Genomic DNA, 22,500 nt, shown 5'->3' on the forward strand with positions numbered 1-22,500 from the left:
AGCACAGATGCTGCATCGACTCACGGCAGTCGTGGTGCGGGTGTTCGTCCGTCCCGTCGCCGCAGTCGTTGACCTCGTTGCACACCTTCCTCTGGCCGATGCAGCGGGCGTTCCCACATTGGAACTGATCGGGAGCACATGGCGGACTCTCTGTGGGAGGGGGGGGGAGGGGGGAGGGCATAAGACGATGCATCCAATTAGACAGGAAGACAAACACTTTTCTTTGATAGTCTGATTATTGCAACAGCTTTTTATCGCCCACTTCACTTGCATTACAAAAAACAATGTTTATTAAAAGGGATCATTACATGGAACTGCTCATTAACGTCTTATTTGGAAGTCTCGTAGACATTGTAGCGTAGCCAGAGACTCCTAAAATGTCAGACGACTGCCAAACTGAACCGTGTATTGTTTGGAAAGCTGCTGTGTTTTAAAAAAAAAAAAGAAGAAAGTGGGTTAGGAAGTAGAGGAGGGCTGTTGCCATGGCGCCGATCGAAGCTGGGGGTTTATATTTAGCTCCCGAAAAAAAAAAAGATAACGGCAGCGACCGCCCGTCTCACCGGTTTTCTCGCAATCCTCTTCGTCACTGCGGTCGGAGCAGTCGGGCTCGCCGTCGCATCTCCATGACAACCGGACGCAGCGTCCGGTGCCGCAGCGGAACTGGTCGGCCGTGCACATGGACGTGGCTGCAGGACACACACACACTTCATTGATCTGAGGTATTGTCAGTGTGATATGCGTTGATCTTGATGAGCGGACACGTGTTTTGGACGCGCACGACTCGACGACGCCGGCCACTCACTGCAGTTCTTCTCGTCCGATTGGTCGTCGCAGTCGAATTCGCCGTCGCACCTCCAGCCGGCGTTGATGCACATCCCGCTGCTGCACATGAATTCAACTGATCGGCAGGGCTGGTGGGAAGCTACACACACACACACACACACACACACACACACACACACACACACACAGAGAAAGAGAGAGAGAGAATGACATCAGAAACACGACAGCCACAGCAGGCAACACAGCTGTGTATTATAATTAAGCCGTGTTATGTTGTGATTATTTTAAATGAAAATACTCAAAATAAAAAACAGGCCCTCCCGGGCTGGCTGCCTGCACACCGAGCCGGTTGTTATGGAGCGGATGTCGGCGTTAAAAAAAAAAATATAGAAAAAGGAATTCAGGTAGGTTTTTCCACAAGAGCACGGAGAACCAGGAAGCAGCTTGTGATGATATCATCACTCTGAATGCTGTCCATAAAAAGTGTTTTAAAAATCAGTTATGGTTCGGTCCCCCGTAGACATTGATGGTTATTTCGGGTCCCTCGTGATCATTTCTGCCTGGCGATCATAGCTGGTCCCACCTTTTAAATCTCTCCCCCCCCCCACCCACACATCTCAACATGCGCTCGGATCAAAGTGATCGGATCAAAACTGGCAGCAGATGAAGACGAGGAAGACGAGGAAGATTAAAGCTGAATCACACGTCAAGCATCTTTTTTTTTTTTTTTTTTTTTAAGTGTGTGCGCGATCGCATTTCGTCTTGGACATGTTTTCCTTCCTGATGGCATGAGACAGTGGGCGTCGAGAGAGAGAGAGAGAGAGAGAGAGAGAGAGAGAGAGATAAGGGACGAACAAAACCGACAAACGAGGAGGAACGCGAGGAACAAAACATAAATACAAATGTAAAAAGAAGAGAAAAATGAAAGGGACGTTCAGGAGCTTCAAGCAGCGGGCGGGCGAAGCTTATCGGCCTGACCAGAGAAGAGAGAGGGGCGATCAAAACAGCAGGTGGCTCTCCCACAGAGAGGAAGAGAGAGAGGGAGAGAGAGAGAGAGAGAGAGAAGAGAATTATAAGGTCACTAGAATCAGCGTGGGACGCTGACAAACACACCGACGCCCACACACACTCAAATGATTCATCCACCCTTTATCTCTCTCCCTCACTCACACACACACACACACACACACACACACACACACACACACACACAGCAACGGTGCTCTTTCATCTGCTCAGCTATGCAGCCGAAAGCAGTATCGGTGTCCGCAAGCGGTAACGAGGCATGCAGTTGTGAGTGTTTTTGGATGTGCGCATTCACATAAGGGAGAGCGAAGGGAGGGAGGGAGAGAGAGAGGCAGAGAGGCAGAGAGGGAGAGAGAGAGAGAGGCAGAGAGGGAGAGAGAGAGAGAGGCTTCTTCTCTAACAAAGCTCCCTTCATGTGTCTGGAGAGGCGATGCCAAGGAATGCTGTCTGACGACGGGCCCTCTTATGCCTCTTGAGGAATGCCTCACAAAACTATCCGTACGTTTCAGAAAAGCTAAGACGTCTTTTTTTTTTTCTTTCTAAAAAACACTTCAATTCAATGAGATTCCTTAAAACACTGGAAATGTCGAACGCCCTCTCGCGGCCACGTTGAACTCAGAATCCTCAGTATCCAACAGGAAATGGGTTTATTCGGTAATCTGTATTATTCAATACTTTTTTTTTTTTAAACACACACTAGTGTGATGAGTCATTTGGTTCTGATGTGCGCGGCAGTGTTTTCTCTGCACACTGATTTTAAAGTACTTATAAAGTTTTAGTTTATATATTTTTTTTAATGCTTTGATGCCAGCTCAACTTCCCAAAAATAAAATGTCAAACACTTCAGAAGCGAGTCGGCAATTAAAAACCTGGACGTGGGAGGAGAGAGAGGGGTGTGTGTGTGTGTGTGTGTGTGGGGAAGAGAGAGGGGACGGACAAATGATGTTACAAAACCTAGACGCTGGAGATACACATCAAAGGGGGGAAGTGTGTGTGTGTGTGTGTGTGTGTGTGTGTGAGAGAGAGAGAGAGATGTGGTGGTGGGTGGTTATAGACAATGAGCGAATGAAACAAGAACGTGAGAAATCGGAGACGAGCGCATTACGAGGGAGATGCTGAGAGATTTGTCAGCAGCAGGCAGCGTCTCTGAAGTGAGGAGAGCGAAACGCGATAGTCAGTGTTAATCAGGACCGCGGCTTCACACTGTGTGTGTGTGTGTGTGTGTGTGTGTGTGTGTGTGTGTGTGATACTGTGACAGGAAGAAGGAAAGATATATCTAACAGGCAAGTTATGACAGATGCTGTGGAGCGGCGGCACGCAGAACTAAATAAAACAGCTGTTCCCGAGCTCAAACTGACTGCAGCTGACCCAGTATGTTTTTAAAAAAAAAAAAAAAAAAGAAAAAGGTCTTTCGGGTGTATTTCTCTATAATATTAAATACGTATGCATGACTAAAAGGGGCGAAGTTAGTTATATAAAAAAAAATGTGTTGGATCTTCTGATCCGCCTATTTTTTCTCTAACAAATCTTCGACAAAAACGAGCAACTCCAGGCTGAAATTATTAAATCAGTGGACAGGACAGTAATCAATTAGTCGGTCGAAAAGCGTCCCGCGTTCTTTTTCTTTCTCCAAGTGGCCTCATGCACATTCCAACGAGCGCTAGTCCATCATATACACGCTCAACTTTAATTATCGCTCATCTAAATGAGTTCGCCTGTTTATGGCCAATGCACGGACGGGCAGCTGGGTTCTCTCGATGTCGCCATGGCGATCGCGTGAGTCACATATCACTTTCTCCCTCTTCTGGCTCCGGAAAGAGATGATGTCTTTGAAGAGGCGGGGCTCCATTACACTATTGATATGCAGTGTGGGGCAAAAAACCATGCCTGATGTGTAATATGTGTTAGTTTCGTCTTAAAATATTACATTTGAATATTTCCAAACCCAACAAGTCCTAGAATTGCGTGACTTGGGAATCACTGGAAATCGGAGAACCTCGTGAGTTCCGCGACCTCGATTGTATTCGTGCGTGATGTCGCGAATCCCCCGGAGTCCATTTTGACGATGACGTCGGCGTATAAAAAATAAATTAATTAAAAATTAAAAAATGACCTTTCGTGACCTCGAGGATAATCACCTCGTGAAACATCCCGACCGCAAACAAGAGACCGAGGCGTTCTCTATAATTTAATATTAATTAATTCATTATTTCTGATTTAAGGCGAGCGCAACTTGACACACAGTTGTGCTGCATCTCAAAAATCATTTCAGATAAGCAACATAATATCCTGCCGACCTGCCGCCTCTACAGATCAAAAGCTACGTGGGTCTCCGAGGGCAACGGGAGGATCAGTGACCGCCTCGAAAATCGTAACGCCGGGTGTTCGCGACGTCACGCGCGGCGCCCCGACGGATGAACTTACAGCAGTCCGACTCGTCCGACCAGTCTCCGCAGTCGTCGTCTCCGTCACAGTGGTAGATGTCCAGGATGCAGCGGCCGTACGCACACTGGAACTCCTCCACGCTGCAGGTGGCTGCCATCACGTCGGAGGCTGCGCGCGCGCGCGCACACACACACACACACACACACACACACACACACACACACACACACACACACACACACACACACACACACACACACACACACACACACACACACACACACACACACACACACACACACACACACACACACACACACACACACACACACACACACACACACACACCACACACACACACACACACACACACACACACACACACACACACACACACACACACACACACACACACACACACACACACACACACACACACACACACACACACAGAGACATGTTAAACAGATGCTGGAATAGATGCAGCAGCAGCAGCAGCTCGCCGCCGCCAGGGAGGCTCTTTGAAGCTTCCTCTCAGAGATGAGCGGGAGGCCCGTGCTCTCCGTTAGGACGGCGTGCATCACGAGGCTTGCAGCCCGGAGGAGTCGCGGACTCTCTTGTGACGTTTGAACTTTTAACAATGGCGTACTGTTCAGATACCGTGGAGACTTTTTTTTCGTCGTGTCCTTTTTATTTCCGCTTATCGGCTGCACCGGAGATGAGTTCTCCGTTTGAGTTTTCTTTTGAAACTCCCATTAAAAGAAAAAAAAGGGAAACAAACAGGGACTTCTTTTGTTTTTAAGAAGTCACGTCTCTGAATTCACTCTTGTGTCGAGGCCCCCCTTTAAGACATTGATCCCAGGCTCAGGACGGCCTCATGTTGCACTGTGCTTGTGTGTGATTGTAGTGTTTTAAATTCAAAGCCACGCAATAAGAAACACACTCCTGTACCATTACTCGTCGTGTCAATGGAGTCCGGTGGTTTCTGAACCCTCCCGCTGCAGGTAGACCACGGGACTACGGACATCTACCTCCTTTCAACCCCACTTCTAGAAACACAGAGAGCGACTCACGGCAGTTCTCCTCGTCCGAGCCGTCCTTGCAGTCCGTGTCCCCGTCGCAGTACCAGTGCTCGGCGATGCAACTGCCGTCCGTGCAGCGGAACTCCTTGTCCGAACATTTGCGCATGTCTGTCACGGCGAGAGAAACGCGTCATATTTTCAAAGAATATGTGCACGCTTGATAGTGAACGTGTGCGTGTGTGTGTGTGTGTGTGTGTACCCACCACACTGCTCATCGCTGTTGTCCCCGCAATCGTTGTCTCCGTCGCAGTGCCAGAGGCTGCGAATACAGTAGCCGTTCTGGCAGTGGAACTCGTCCTCTTCGCACTCTCTGGGAGCTGCAGAGAGAGAGAGAAAAGAAAAAGAAAGAAAGGGTTCATGTGAGGAGGTGTACGACAAGCAGGTAGTGTGCAAGGGCGTGACGGGTGGAGGCATGAACTCTCCCCGAGGCTGCCGGTCCGGGGACTGAACGGAGGTCTTCACTGTCAGTTTATTCATAAAGCACAAACTTCCATGTAAAAACCAACCCCATTAATACTTCCATGGAGAAATATCTCAAACAACAACTGATTTGGGTTTTTTTTTTATTGACGATGTGGACGTCCCACTACCGGTTGATCCTCTGACATCGTGACTGCAGACATTCGGCTGAGAGAAGCATGCAGAAGGAGGAACACCATTCGTCCGTGCACGTTAACTCGAGACAGGAAAATGTGTCTCTTTCAAATATTCTCAACCCCGTCGGATTCAGGAGCGGCTTAATCTGCCCGAAGCTGAGCTCCTCCATGTCTCCGTTAAACACACACGGGGCCGATGCAAGTTAGACATTGTTGTTCCACTGGAAGAGTTAAAACCTTGAGACCGAAGACAAAAGACCCCGTTTGTCATTCGAGCCGACGGGCCGTGACGAGAGGTCGCTCCCCCCCCCCCCGCTGAACTTCCTGCTCTGTGACATTGACGTGGTTTCAGTTCTCCGAGCGCCCCACCCCTTTTTCATTTATCCACACGACTCCACCAGCTCGCCTCTTTAATCACGCGTCCATCGATGAAAAAAAAAAAAAAGGCCCCCCCCCCCCGCCTTCTACTGTAAACCCGCCGCAATCGATGGGCGACGCCACCAGTAAACAGGTCCGTCAAGGAGAGCCAATGATGGATGGCCCCCCGACGGGGAGGTGATCCATAATTTATCGCTGCCGTGCGAGCGAGCGATGGACGGCCGAGACAAACAGAGAGAAAGAGAGAGACAGAGAGAGAGAGAGAGAGAGAGAGAGAGAGAAGGATGGAGGGATGGCCAAGGAGCCGAGGGTCAAGAAGATGGGGGTGTGTGCGTGTGTGTGTGTGTGTGTGTGTGTGTGTGTGTGTGTGTGTGTGTGTCACAGTTTAGGGGGGAACGTAAACAAACGGTAGCAAACAGTGAATCTAAGCTAAAAATCTTCTGGATTTTGAGGTCGATACGGTGCAAATATTAATGTTTAAATGAGAAAGCAAATCCATTTTCGGTTATTAAAGAGTCGAGTAGACCAGTCGATCTATTGAATAAAAATAATTATAATAAACTGTGAATATAATTTAGTAATGGCGTTGAACTGCAATATATGTATTAATCTGCCAGCGTACAGTAGTTACAGATACGTCTGTGATGAGCTAAACATCGTCTAGTGTGTCAGACGGGGGCGATTTATCGCTCTACTTTCAAGAGCCTAACCTCAGCTGACCTCACCACACATCGCCCCGCCCTCCAACCCCCCCAAAAATATTATATAAAAACCCAGAATAAAGGATTTAAAACCACAAAAGCCCACCGGTAAAAAAACGAATGAAATATTAATTTGACACGCACTACGGACAAACCATTTAATATTCAACTTGTAAGAAAAAAACATTGATTCCCCCCCCCCCCGCCAACCCCAACCCCCACCCCCATCTCATCAGCGAGGTAAACAGAGGGAGGTCAGAGGTCAACAAGCCCCGAGGACGCTCATCATTCACACAGCGGCCGAAACGTCAAAGGGCAAAGGGCGCTGGGTGTCATTACCCGGCTCCCGGAGTGTGCAGTGTGCAGAGGGGGGGGGGGGGGGGGGGGGGGGGGGGTGGCATGTTTTCTTTATTTTTTTTACCCCATTCTGTCTTTTAAACTTCAAGAATTCACAATATCTCACGTTCCGCTACACACACACACACACACACACACACACACACACACACACACACGCACACACACGCACCTCAGTCTCCGCATTTGACTGGGAAAAAAAATCCCGACAACTACTTCGGTTCCAGCCGAGCGTGGAGGTTTGTACCCCACCCCACCCCACCCCACCCACCGCCCCCCCGTCTCTAAATAATGAAATAAAACCGCTGCAGAGCGGAGAAGGAACGCAGTATATTGGTGGAAGACAGACCGGGGGGGTGATGGGGTGGAGGGGGGGTGGAGGTCTGTCTTCCATCAAAAATGAAGCGAATGAAAGACGCATGAAATAATAAGCAGTTCGGGGAACAGGGGGGAGGGGGGGGGGGGGGGGGGGGAGGGTAGTTTACTGGGCACGGGGATGAAAAATTCATAGCTGGCTCGCAGCAGACAGACCCCCCATCAGGAAGTGAGTCGGTGTCTGGCTGCCGGTGCAGTATGTGGGTCAACAGTGGAGGAGGAGAAACCACTAGATGAATAAAAGCGTTACCGCGGACAACCATCACCGTTGAGTGTTGTTAAAGTCGCCCGTCGGAGCTGCCGATGAAAGGGAAAACCGTCATTAAATAACAATCTGCGAAGCAACGCCATCGATTACACGTCGCAGTGAGTTAAACATGTTGACGATCATTTAAAAAAAAAAAAAAAATTACTGGAAGATATTTTTTTTTTTTTTTTAAAAAGGGGGTCAGGAGGACCCCGCCCGACTCTTTCTGCCACGTGTTTCCCTCCATCATCGCTCGCTCTAACGGTGTCCAGTGTGACGGAACCAGATCCCCGATCCCCCCCCCCCCCCCCCTTAAAAAACAGCGGGACGGAACGGCCGGCGGATCAGGTGGCGCACATGCAGCCCTCTTGAGTCATTATGGGTCATAAATACAGAGAAGGGGACACGATGCGGTCACAGGATCTGACCCGCCAACTCCACGGGGACAAATGAAAACACACACACACACACACGCACACACACACACACACACACACACACGCACGCACTTGTGAGGACCAAACTAAACTTAACCTAAATCTAATTCTACCCTTAAAAGGAATACGTCAGCGATTGAGCATCGGGGTCTTTACAGTTTAAAATGTGTATTCCGATAAGCATCCTGGCTCGAGTGAGACACAACACACACACACACACACACACAGAAGTTGTGTCCCGTGGCGTTCTCCGAAGAAAAGAGAAATGAGGTCAGCGAGACCAGCGCCTTTAAACCAAGAATGGACAGATTCAAATGTTCAGATTATAAAAAAAAAAAAAACTCCTTTTCCTTCGTCATAACGCATCGATTAACTGTCCAGCAACGATGTTCACAAAGAGAGGAGGAGAACCGAGCTGAAAAAAAACAAGCGGGTTCCATAACCACGAGAAAAAGTCCCTGCGCACACATTTCTTTTCTTTTTCTAGAAGATGAGAGTATAATATCGGAGGCTTCACACCTGAATTAACTGAATTTAAAGCCGCGGGCGCAACATCAAAAGCCTCCCGCTGTGTCATTTATTCTTTAAAGTATTCATTATTAGGAGTTAGACATTGTGGTGATGTGTTCCGGGAACTTGCACGAGGACATTCTCTCCCTCGTTGAATCTTAATTGAACACACCTGTGGTCGCGATTGCGTCACTTCCTCGAGTGGGAAGCAGGCTTGAAAAACGGCCCTTTGAACTATGACAGCAACCGAGGAAAGGGGCGGAGCCTATTCTGTCTGGCAGGCGGCTGAGGGGCTATTTTGGAGCCACACACACACACACACACACACACACACACGGACGGGATAAACTGAAGGCGAAGGCAGGAGAGTGTCTTGTATGGTGACCATATGTGTGTGTGTGTGTGTGTGTGTGTGTGATTCAAAACCAACACCTCATTGCACACGGCTGCCTTAAACATCCGTCCACTTAAATAACTCAACACCCCCGCCCCCGTGAGTGTATGTGTGAGTGTGTGTGACGGCACATTTCACAGTTTGTTTGTGTATTTGTGTTGAGGAGGAGGAGGGTGTGTGTGTGTGTGTGTGTGTGTGTGCGTGTACTCACGACAGTCCTGTTCATCGGAGTCGTCCTCGCAGTCGTTGTCTCCGTCGCACACCCAGGAGCGGCGGATGCATTTTCCATTGTCGCAGTGGAAGTCCAGCGGCGAGCAGGTGGGGAGCACTGCAGACAGACAACAGGACAACAAGACTTTTTAGATTGATACGACAATATTGTCTTTTTCGCTCTGTATTTTATAAAAAAAAATTTTAAATTACATTCTTCTGCTGGTTATAAAGTTACGATTGTACGGTACAAGTTTGGTCCATCGTGTGTGTAACCATATTTGAGGGCCCCACTCTACCGGTAGGGCAAGAAGTTCAGAAATCAATTTGTACTTGCTCCGACATAAATATATATATTTTTATTAGCAGTTATCAAATAAAAAAATAAAAAATACATTTATTTAGGGAAATCGATCTGAAGTTTGATACCACAAAACCAAAAGCTCTTCATGCAAAATGTCCAAACACAAAACCTTATTTACCAAAATTAAATACAGTCAAATTTTTTGGGATGTAACGACCAAACCCAAACCAGAATACACCAAAAATAAAAGTTGGTAAACGCAGCCGTCACTCGTGGACGTCAGCCGGCTGCAGTGAAAAGGTCAGGGTTCAAATGCAGGAGGGGTTTATTATCCCGCCTGGTCTCGGCCCATCCGGGGACGCCGACCCTGATCCAGGACCCGATCCAGGACCCACGCGGCTCTCCCCTCACCGGACCCTGAGACCCAGACAGCATTCCTCCTTAACTTCATATCCGCTCTAAGTGCAGCTACTCGCTATCTAAGCAGAGCCCGAATGACTGGCCCTTTGTCATCGGTAGACACGGCTAATTTAATTACAGGCCAGGGATGGAGGGATGGAGGGATGGAGGGATGGAGGGAGGGAGGGAGGGAGCGGCGGCTCTATGGCCGACTCTCACCCCACCCGTCAATACCAGATATGAAATATTGAAGGGGCAACGCAGACTTTATGAAAAATGTATGACGTCACGCAGCAGGTTAGCCAGCGAGGCAGACAGGGCTCAGTGAGGGAATTAAGTAAATGTAAGTGAGTGTGTGTGTGTGTGTGTGTGTGTGTGTGTGTGTGTGTGTGGCTCTGGTCTCCAGGGGAAGTAAAGCCCCACTGACCCACATACCCCTGCATGGTTATTACATTATTCAGAGAGAGAACAGTAACCCTCATACTGCTCAACCTCCTGATGAACTCTTCTTTTTTTTTTGTCCTCACGTGCAACCATTGATTTCCATTCAATCGATCACACTGGAGACGCTCTATTCTTTATCAAGATGAATGATATCCTAATTAGTCTATTATATAAAAAGGTCAATAAACAATCTAACCTTTTTTTTTTTTCTACTTCTAAAACTTAAATATTTGTATTTTTCTTTCTTTTTTTGCTAGTAAACTAAATGTCTTTGGGTGTTGAACGACTGATTCCACCCAGACAATTTAAATATGTAAACTTTGGCAACTCTAGAAATTGCGATTGGCAAGTAAACAACACATTAATGAATTATGAAAGTAATCCTTAGTTGCAGCCCTAGAGTTTAGAATATAATATAAATTGAATTTTGACCCCACTAAATTGAAATCGAATTTTTTTAATTGATATATATATATTGATATATATATATATATATATATATATATATATATATATATATGTATAATATATATATATTTATTTATCATTTATATTATATATTTATGTATAATATATATATATATATATATATATATATATATATATATATCTATTCATATTTATATATTATAAATATATATATATAAAATATGAATAAATATATATATATATATAATATAAATAAATACATAATATAAATAATAAATAAATATATAATATAAATAATATATATATATATATATATATAATATATATATATATATATATATATATATATATATATATATATAATATATATTATACAGGCAATCTGAGGCACTTCCCACACTAGTGTCGGTACAGCTCTACTTCCGACCCTTAACTCCGTCTACTTCCTGTTCGTTGTGTTCCACGAATCATTACACGATGTGTTCTACTCGTCTGTGCACCAACTTTCCCTCCAGCTGCCCCCGTCCTGCAGTTCTCAGGGTGCTTCTCCACCTCAAAAAGACCACAACGTGGAAGATATTTGACAGAACCGCATCAAAGACGACGTTACATTTCACAAGCTGCCGACGCATTGCACTCTGGGTCTGCTTCCCATCAGTTACGCAATGTCGTTTCATCCACACACACACACACACACACGTTTTTTCTCATCCAAGTTCAAGAATTCCTACTTGCATTCCACAGGTCACACACACACACACACACACACACACACACACACACACACACACACACACATCACGCTGCCCTCTCAGTCTTCAGTGAGCTCATTTTGCGTCTATTATTTTTTTTAAAGAGTTGATTCACACAGATTATGAGAGTTTCGTTGTTTTGTCGTCGTTTGGTTTTGTTATTTTGTTTCGTTTTATCTCTAGTGGTATGAAACCATAAGGGCTGCACAAAACACTTTGAACTGCAAAGCTTCAATATAATGTTAATCACGAATAACTTATAGAAACATCGCGTTTTATCTCACGAAATATTTTTGGAAAACCTTTGAGGTTCAAATGTAAAAAAATAAAAATAAAAAGGCCGGTATCGTTTTTTATTTAACTTGCTTCAAGGCGAACATTCAGGGCTCTGTGTGTTTGTATTGGTGTGCGTTCTCAAACCTTTATTAAATATTAAAGAGTCAGTAGAGAGTAGAGGTTCTGGATTACTGAGAGTTACGCAATGTTTCTGTTGGAGAAAAAAGGTGCACCTCCCTATGTGTTCACAGCGATATAAAAACATATAGAGAGGGAATTATGGGCTGTTTGACTTCTTTAACACTAGCTCTAAATCAGCTATTCAAAACTTACCAAAAGCAGAAAAAACTAAATAATAGTAACGGAAATACACAATCTTTTTATTTCCCATTCGTCTGATTTCTGTGTGGTGGTTCAGAAAAAAGAAAAGAAAAAGAAAGCTACAAAATAAATCTGTATTGGGCAACGGCGGCTCATCAACGCTCGGCAGCAAAAAAAAAACCTAAAAAAAACATGACATGGGAATTTCTAAAAGTTATGTTTTTTTTCCTGCCAAAAACAGTGAATTTTTTCACTCAAATGAAATTACATTTATTTTAAAATCGCCTTAAAAAGGGGGTTTACAATCTGTCCAACATCCCCTGGATTCAAGGGTCATCGTGTGAGTGAGTGTGTGAGTGTGTGAGTGTGTGAGTGTGTGAGTGTGTGAGTGTGTGAGTGTGTGAGTGTGTGAGTGTGAGTGTGAGTGAGTGAGTCTCACGTCTTGAAGAGGATCGATGCGTCCGTCTTTAAGTGGCCTTTAGCAGCAGAGTTAATGACCTCCCTTTTGCTGTTGAGCAGCAGAAAGAGGCTCTAATGGGACCAATACATCTGCCCTTATCACACCGGCTCAACGGACGGGGGGATGGACAGATATATGAGAGAGAGAGAGAGAGAAAGAGAGAGAGAGAACTGAACTGACTGGAAAACAGATGTGGACTCCAGAGAGAGATAGAGGACTCTTAAGGGCTCTAATCGAGGTTTCTATCTTTCAGTCCAAAACACGTCGGTTCCCCTTTCAGATTACTGTCGTCTGCACTGGAAACATTTATTCACACTGGCGATCGGTGTGCTGTGTGTGTGTGTGTGTGTGTGTGTTGCCAGAGACGGAGAAACACGTCTCACAAATGAAAGTTGTTTTTTTTGTCTGGTTTTCGGGTATAAAACAACAAAAAAAAGCAACTCTACGATACTTCTGAGTCGAGGAGGATCCTCATCCCAAGCCCCGGACGTTCGTCTCCCATCGTTCTCTTGGTTCTCGTCCTTCCTCACTTCTCACTTCTTTCTAATTTCACGAGCAAAAGGAAGTGATGAATGTGTAAAAAAAAAAAAAACAACAACAAAAAAAAACATCCTGGACGAGGCGCAGACGGCGCTCAGCGAGGAGCCCGACTGTCCGTCGAGGTGGATTCGTGCAGAAACGCTCGCTTGTTGCCATGACGAATCTCTGCCGAGCACTTGACAGCAGCGAGGAAGAGTCGAGTGCGTCCTTCATTCATCCAGTCATCCATTTAACACACACACACACACACACTTTGGACATCCATCTGCAGAAGGCAATTTTGTGTGTGTATATATAAAAAAAGCCAACACGGCTGCCTGCGAGGTCACATGACGGGGGAAGAAATACGACGCAGTGTATAAACTCGCATACCCAATATCTATAGATAAAAATGGTGTAATACACAATAATGTCCCGCTTAGCACTGCTAAACCCCATCAGCTCGGTTGTGTTTAATTACACCAGAGACGGTGACGCCGACCGGCTCGTTGTCCCTCTTCCTCCAATCGGACTCTAATCACGTTTTGCTGAGCGGAAGGTAAATATTTAGGAAGGAGGCGGAGAGCGTTGTGGAGAAGGTTGTGTGTGAGTGTGTGTGTGAGTGTGTGTGTGTGTGTGTGTGTGGGGGGGGAGGATTATGCTAATGTATCCAAACAACCAGCGGTCATATCCGGGGGGCGGGGGGGGGGGGGGGGGGGGGGGGGTGGGGGGGGGGGCAGAAAGACAAGAAGAAAAGAGGCGGAGAAGACAAGGAACCTGAAAAACTCACAACCACATGGTGAGGAAATAAATGAGACGGGCCTCGGGTATGAAATAAAAAAAACTAAAAAAGGAGAAGAAAAGCGAGAGTGGCTCACAGGTTTCCCCGTGGTCAGAGGGCAGAGGAGGCGAAGGAAGACAAGAGGGGAGAAGATGAAGGGACGGAGAGAGAGAGAGAGAGAAATTGACACATGGAGGACGACGGAATGGGGTCCTAATCTTTCAGGATCAGCTCGGCTCCCGCGGTCACAGCTTCCCCCTGATTGGCGAGGACTGCAGAGAGCGGTAGATTAAAGGACGGAGGGGGCATTTCTTTTTTTTTTGTTGGTGGTTTATATATACGAGTGTGTGAATGTGTGTGTGTGTGTGTGTGTGTGTGTGTGGGGGTCCTTCAAAAGCCAAAAAAAACCTGAAAAAAGCTAAACTCGAACGAGATCAGATTCAAGACTCGTTGCGAATGAGGACGCGCGCCCCGTGATTGCGACACATTATTATTCATAAGTACCATAGTTCATTTTTTTCAATGTATGCCAGAAACATTTTTTTTTTTTTTTTTTTTTTAAAAAGCACTCGAGAGGTTGCGATTCCCAAAATGAGGGGAGTCGGGTACGCGCTCTGCTTGGCTTTCAAAAATCGAGTGTACAAACACCGTTGCCAGGCAACTGACAACAAAAGCGTCCCAAATTGCAGCAGTTTTTGGTAAAAAACTTCCCCCACGGTTCATGAGCACTCTGGGTAAATGTTCCAGTTCCTGAAATTGAGAGAACCAAACTCATCGCTCGAATGGGTTCTTCTCATAAATATGGTAAAGGTGACGCCACCGGGAGGCCCTCGCAGATAGCCTGAAACGCGGCCAACCGGCGGGTGGTTTGGGTGGGGGTTTATAAGGTGTGTGTGTGTGTGTGTGTGTGTGTGTGTTTGTGTGTGTGTGTGTGTGCGCCTGAGTTCATAGTGAACACCGGTCTCTTAAACCTCACAGGCTCGCGTGAGAGCCGAGAGGAAGCCAAACCTCATGCAGCGCTTTTCAAATCACGCACAACAGAGATTTTCCTCTTCCACTTCAACACACCTCCACACCGCCGCCGTCGATGCACACACACACACACGTGCACACACACGTGCACACACACACACACACACAGTCCTTCGTCCTTCACATCCATCTCCTCACTCCGGCCCAAAGCATTTGCTCCCTTTCACAACATTAGCTGCTTTTAACTCATCAGGACTCCAACAGTGTGTGTGTGTGTGTGTGTGTGTGTGTGTGTGTGTGTGTGTGTGTGTGTGTGTGTGTGTGTGTGTGTGTGCGCGCGCGCCCCCCCCCCCCGCGCTTTCTCCAGCGCAAGTGATATGCGGAGAGGAATTACTTGAAGGGTGCTCTAGAACAACGGAGGGGGAGGAGGTGGAGGAGGGGGAGGAGGGCGCGTGGTGAAAGAACAGAAGCGCGCAGTCTTCCGAGGTCACGGAGTCGTAGCTGCCGTGGTTACGTACGGTCGTCATGAACGGCGTCTTAAATACAATTCACCGGAACTGGGGAGGTGAGGTTAGGAAAAGCTGAACGCAAGTCAGACTCCGTATTAGACGGTTTGGTGCCGTCCACTCTCTCATCTGTCAGAGCTCGGAAAGGTGTCACTCAAAAAAAAAAAATCGCTGGAAATATGGTAATAAGGTTATAATTAATATTAATATAGAAGTTATTCGACAATCGGACTGTAAATTAGTCAGCGAAAAAAACAGCCATTGCAACAGATCGAAAACACAATGAATTATTGTACAGTTGTACTGTAATTCTTGAAATAGTGTCAATTATTCAGCCTATAAAAAATAAACTCCAGGGCATCGACTGTTAAATACGCCCCCCCCCCCCCCCAAAAAAAAAGTTATCTTTAAAACCACACGCAAGAAAATCTTCCTCTTCGACCACATTTCCTTTCTCTTCTCCCTCCGACTGCGCGGCCTTCGTTTCCATAGGAACGGGAGTCACAAAAGGCAGCGCGTGGCCTTCCTTTCCCCGTCGTCGAGGGTTTACGGACGTGGAGACCGACAAACGGCACACGTCTTCCTCTGATGGAGTCGCAGCTCCGACTTGAAGAGTGAAGAGTGTTATTCTATCTGTTCAGCACCCCCCCCCCCCCCCACCACCACCACCACACCCCCTGAGCTCTGGATCAATGGGCGTTATTAATCCGGTGAAACGTCTGTGAGTTACGCCTTCATTAAATTTCATCAGGGCCAATTAAGAGTCCCGCGTCCTTGAGATTTGCTCTCCGACTGGTGAGGCATCGATACTTATATATACACTTCATACATCATGGAGATTCAGAAGATGTAATTTAATCTTTGGGGTGGGTGGGGGGGGTTGGACATTGACAAATAAATGACTTTATGGTATACTACTTTAATTTCGTGTTGCTTCTGGCGGTCTCCCCGTGGATTAGAGCTGGAGTGGGGTTTTCTTTTCTAGGCACCCTTCATTTCACTGCAGCGGCGTCTGAAAGTCTGGTCCACATCAGTCCTGGTTCTGGATCTCCGCTCGCCTCCCTTCTCTCCCCCGGCGGCCATCGGTGCGCCGATGGTCTCGTTTACTACAGGCGGGTCGTCTAGAGGCCTCGGTGCGACGTTAGAAAACGGCGCTTGCACAACGTCCACGTGATTCCCCACATCGTAATTAGATCAGATGTTAGACACACACACACACACACACACACACACACACACACACACACACTCCTCCATTGTGATTCAGCACAATCGCGCTCTCTCTATAGAAATTGTTTAAAAATCGGTTTAACTGATAAATAACGTTAAAAAAGGTTTCAAACGCAGTCCGGATGCCAATTCTGCTGAAAAGAGATATTCCTTTGTGTCGTATATATCCGTGTGTTCATTGTGATCCTGCGTTCCCACGGTAACGCGCGTCCGACGTGCACGCTCAATTGGGGAAATCTCCCCCTCCATACATTCAGATCCTTTTCGCAGCAGTTTGGGAGACGTCGTTAAAAAGACATTAAAATTGAGCACCAATCGTTGGGAGTAACGAAAGACGTTCACGTCGTATATGAATAGGCGACGAATCGATAAATCAATTAAATCTATAACCCCCGCCTTTGCATCCCTCGTCGCAGGTCGAGTACTCAGGGGTGGTTTAAATTGGAAGAGGCCTAAAAGATGTAAAAGTATCCATCACACCCCCCCCCCCCCCAAAAAAAAAAACAACAACAACGTTGGGAGTAAATACTGTAGCGGCGACATTAATCTCTGCGATGCGAAGACCCCCCTCGCGGTTACGAGACGGGCTTGGAGCGAGTCCCAAGAGGAAGATATCGGACGGCACTAATGGATTAGGGGAGTCCGGCTGGACGCTCCGATATCTGTCAGCCGCCTCCTTAAATAAGTGAGCGCCCCTTCGCGGGATCGATGCGCCCCCCCTTCCCGAGATCAATAACACTTAGCGTCCCCGCCCCCCCCCCCCCCACCCCCCGTCTCCCAACCCCTTAACCAGCTTAATGTGACGGAGGAGGACTGATGCACTGGAGATGGGCCACACACACACACACACACACACACCTCTTGGAAAGGCTTAGGAAGTGTCAAACAATAAAAACAAGGGGGCAGCATCTGCTTCTCTCCTCTCGTGGGCGAAAGAAAGCAGACCCTCACGTTGAAGTTTCACATCGATACACTAGAAGTGTAAAAGAGGATGCGCTGAGGATCTCCTCGAGGAAAGATACGCATCCCCCCCCCCCCCCCCCCCCTCCCCTCCCTGCATCACTCCCTGCTTCACTGCCTGCTTCACTCCCTGCCGCAGCATTAGAAATACTACCCCGCCTGGACCAGTGACCCATTCACTGTTTCACTGGAGTGATGATGGGATCCATATGGCCCCACTTACACACACAGGTTTTTTTTTTCTCTCTTACTATTTTGGACGATTTCTGCAGCGAAAATATAAAGTCGTGCACTTACACACTTTTGCTGCCAAACACAACCGGAGCCTTTGGTTGAGTGGCAGGAGTTTAAAGCGTTGCTCTGGGGGATGGGGGAAATTCGGCCAATAACCTTTTTTAAAAATTTTTTTACAACCAAAGTTATTAAACTGGTTCAGCAAAGTTTGATTTTTAAAATAAAATAAAAATATTTAAAAACCGAGAAATCAAAAGTTAATATTTAACGTCGCATCAAATTTGTAATCTTATGTACTTATTATTTAATATCACTCTTTTTCAAAAGGATTTTAAGAATTTTTTTTTTTTATCACCATACATAAATAATATATACAGGTGATTATTTGTGCAATTAGTTTCCGCGGCAAAAATAAAAAAAACCTGACGAGGGATCTCTAAAAGTTACATTTGCTCCCTGTTTTTTCATTTTGTGCTGATCCAATCAAGAGTTATATAATTACTACTTAATGCATTTTCTTAATGTTTGTTGTTGTAATACTCATTTCGGCCACAGGAGGCTGACTAAACTGGTTCTAAAAAAAAAATTATTCTTCCAGGGGGAATTTATTTAATTTCTCCATGCACTCTATGAACCCAAGGTGCATTCAGCAGGTTTTGTAAATTAAAAACTTTTTTCCTTCGTTCATTAAGAGAACGGAGACTTCCGTTAACAGCGAGACAGAAACAAAGAGAGAGAGAGAGAGAGAGAGGAGGATGAACAACGTGAAAAGGAAGTGGAGTGCCAACTCACTGCATCCGTCCTCGTCGCTGTGGTCGCCGCAGTCGTTGTCCCCGTCACACTGCCACTGGGCCGGGATGCAGGTGCACTCCCCGAACGCACTGACCGCACACGTGAAGTGGTTCCTCCCGCACGAGCACTCGGCACTGCCCCGGACCCCTGAGCAACGAAAGAGGACGAGAGAGAGGGGGGGAGGGGGGTGGGACATCTTTAATTTCAACGTATCTAGATTGACAGGAGATACAATTACATGACATGGGTAAGAAGGACACTGGCCCTTTAAAATGGCCTTGTTTCGCTCACATTGTGCAATATGCACACGGACAAACACGGTATCCCAAAATACTCAAAAACACACAGATGAAGGACTTGTCTCTGCACTTGTCTTGTTAGACCTCAGTGCTGCGTTTGACACCATCACATACAGAGACGAGAACATTTGATTGGCATTAAAGGAAGTTGGTTTAACCTCTGAACACCAACGGAGTTCCACAAGGTTCTGTGCTTGGACCAATTTCATTCATCCAGCAGCTTTACAGAGTGTAAAGCCCTCTGAGGCAAATTGGTAATTAGTGATTTTGGGCTTTATGAAATAAGGAAGACAGACACACACACACACACACACACAGGGTCCATACGTTCTGCTCGAATTTCCCCCCACAGCAGAGGAAAACACAGACTCACCACAATTTTCAGACGCACCACAGCAAATCACATCCAGGAGAGGAAATAAATAAAAGGTTTCCCATTTTACTTGAAGCCCATTAATGACCATCTGTGTGTGTGTGTGTGTGTGTGTGTGTGTGTGTGTGTATTTCGCTGAAACTGGACTACCGCAACAAACCCTGAGTTTCTTGGAACGCGTATGGATGTGTGCATGGATGTGTGTGCGTGTGCATGGACATGCTTGTATGTGTGTGTGTGTGTGTCTCCTGGCCGCCTCACAAAGGCATCAGTCAACCCAGGAGGGCCTGGCAGAGAGAGCTCAGTAACCTTCAGATCCCTCCCACAGCACTAAATTAATGGCCTCTTTCTTTTCATCGCGCTCTCCTTCTCCTCACTCTCGTCTTTCCACCATCCCCTCTTCACACTTCCCCTTCAGCTGCCTCCCGTCTCCACGTTTTGTTTTTTCTTCTCTCTCTCCTCGCTGCTTCCCCAAGCTTCAAGAACCCTCCGCTAGCTGGGAGGGAAACAGGAACTATAGAAAGACAACTTCACGGACGGGAAGACACCATGAACTGAGACAGACGGGACCAGACTACGTCCTGAAATGTACCAACTATATATAAGAAGTGGACGTGGTCACCCATTGGTTCGTGGAGGGCCGCCACGTTTTTTTTTGCAGGCGATAAACAGAAGCGACCATATTGGGAATGTGTTGGATGGAAATCTAACTTTTGCGAGTGGTTCACGTTGCCATCACAGACAAATTCAAATTGCAAGATGTTAATGACATTGACAATGTAAAAAAATAAATAAAAAACTGAAAACAAATATCTTATTTCTTTGAATAGTTTTGTCTTAAATAGATTTGCAATGACGTCTGCTGAGTAATAAGTAAGTAACTACTCACATCTATCTTCCACCAATGCAGTGTTGTGAGCCGGAGTAGGACTTGTACCTTTTGTGTGTGTGTGTGTGTGTGTGTGTGTGTGTGTGTGTGTGTGTGTGTGTGTGTGTGTGTGTGCATGCGGGTTTGAGAGCTAAATTAGAGTCTGAGAGCCACAGGAGAAGCTGTGTCAACACGAAGCCACATCACAGGCCGTGCATTTGTCTAACACTCTTTAAAAAAAAAAAAAGAAAAGAAAAGGCCAGAGAGCTAAAGAAAACCCCTCATACGCACTTGTGCTGCACACACACACACACTTGTTTGCACCGGTACTCGGGACTACGACTAAGAATAGGCAAAACATCAACGCGCCGATTATTAGTTTAAGTAACAAGTATGAATGTGTCACGAGCAGAAGATCAAGGATTATTACTGAGATCCTAAACCGACTGAAGAAGTAAAAGAGAATCATCGCCACTCACTGGATTGTTACATAAGGCTTCACACACACACACACACACACACACACACACACACACACACACACACACACACACACACACACACACACACACACACACACACACACACACACACACACACACACACACACACACACACACACACACACACACACACACACACACACACACACACACACACACACACACACACACACACACACACACACACACACACACACGAGAGACAGTGGACCACTGTGAGCTGGGGAGTTTGGCGACAAGATATCTCTCCGAGTCTATTTAAGGACGTTTAAGTGGAGCAGCGGGCGCGGCGGCGGAATCAGCCGAGCCGTTAATTGATCCGAAGCGTTTCTTCTCTCTCTGCTTTCTTGCAGACTTTTTTTTTTACGATCGAGTAATGTGTGTGTTTTTTTTCGAAGGAAATAACGGCGTTGCCCGAAACCCCCCCCAAAAAAAAAAAAGCCAGAAAAAACAGAGGAATGCCCCGTATTTCAAATTTCAACGACAGCTGACGGGAGGCCGGACGCGTTAAACTCTCACCGCAGGCCAACAATAAGACAGACTACGTTCTCACTTGGTGCTGCCAGAGGGGCTCCGGTGTGAGAGAAACCTCCAGCAGCAGGAAGGAAAACAAGGACCACCAAAGATCCTGCACTGCTGCTTCCTGCGGCCTGAAAACCGTCCAAACAGGCCCGGAGCGAGACAGGTGGTCCTCCACCACCACCAAAAGGTAAACACAGAAGATCCCGTGCCGCCGGGCCGTCAAAAAGACAGACCGAACCGGGCCGGAGGCCGCCACGTCGCGGGAGCCTCAGATCTGACCCGGTGGCATTCAACCTCAATCTCACCGTTTTCACAAATTTGCTGTTTTGCAAACGGTTAAATGGCGACGGAGCCCGAGGGAGAGAGCAGCGGGGGGGGCCAAAGCACACACACACACACACACACACACACACACACACACAATGGTTACTCGGCCTTGAGAGCGGGTGGCCACGCGCTTTGAACGATGTCAAAAGGGCTGCCGGCTAATTAGGCGTGGACCTCCCCGGAGACTACCTGGAGGGTCGGAGACGCGTCTTTCTCTCAGTGTGCACCGCTGTAAAAAATGATGAGCGGGGGGAAATTGTGAGGAGGGGGGAGGAATGAGCCATCTGACAATGCAAATGGGGAGGGGGGGGGCCTTTTGTCTCGTCCTCTTGTTCTCCCTGCCGCCCCCCGAACGCTGCCCGGTGTGGAGCTGTGAGAGACAGCTGTGTCCCAGCGGGTCGGCAACTGTTCAGCCCGGACGCTCCCGGACCAGCTGCATTCGGGAACGGCGCCACGCGGCTCTGCGGGGCTGTCGGGCAACAGTGTTCGGTCCCCTTGTACCCACCTCTCCTTATAACCATTTTCTTGTAACCTCTCCTTGTAACCCCCTCCTTGGTAACCTCTCCTTGGTAACCCCCTCCTTGTAACCCACTTGTTGTAACCCCTCCTTGTAACCCCCTCCTTGTAACCCTTTCCTTGTGACCCCTCCTTGTAACCCCTTTTTGTACCCTTTCCTTGTAACCCCTTTTTGTACCCTTTCCTTGTAACCCCTCCTTGTAACCTCTCCTTGTAACCCCTCCTTGTAACC

The 22,500-nt window shown here is 47.0% G+C and overlaps 1 protein-coding gene across 1 annotated transcript in view; it reads right to left on the bottom strand.

Moving 5' to 3' along the window:
* The window catches only part of lrp4 (low density lipoprotein receptor-related protein 4), a 78,484-nt gene that overhangs the window by 19,492 nt on the left and 36,492 nt on the right, over positions 1-22,500 (bottom strand). The window contains exons 2-9 of the mRNA XM_034529576.1: positions 18,861-19,007; positions 9,483-9,599; positions 5,480-5,593; positions 5,268-5,384; positions 4,234-4,362; positions 803-922; positions 561-686; positions 25-150 (exon numbers count right to left, since the gene is read on the bottom strand). Coding sequence (XP_034385467.1) covers positions 25-150; positions 561-686; positions 803-922; positions 4,234-4,362; positions 5,268-5,384; positions 5,480-5,593; positions 9,483-9,599; positions 18,861-19,007 — 996 coding nt within the window. The remainder of the gene's footprint in view (positions 1-24; positions 151-560; positions 687-802; positions 923-4,233; positions 4,363-5,267; positions 5,385-5,479; positions 5,594-9,482; positions 9,600-18,860; positions 19,008-22,500) is intronic.

The sequence above is a fragment of the Cyclopterus lumpus genome, chromosome 3 (assembly GCF_009769545.1).
Source record: "Cyclopterus lumpus isolate fCycLum1 chromosome 3, fCycLum1.pri, whole genome shotgun sequence".
NCBI classification, from domain to species: domain Eukaryota; kingdom Metazoa; phylum Chordata; class Actinopteri; order Perciformes; family Cyclopteridae; genus Cyclopterus; species Cyclopterus lumpus.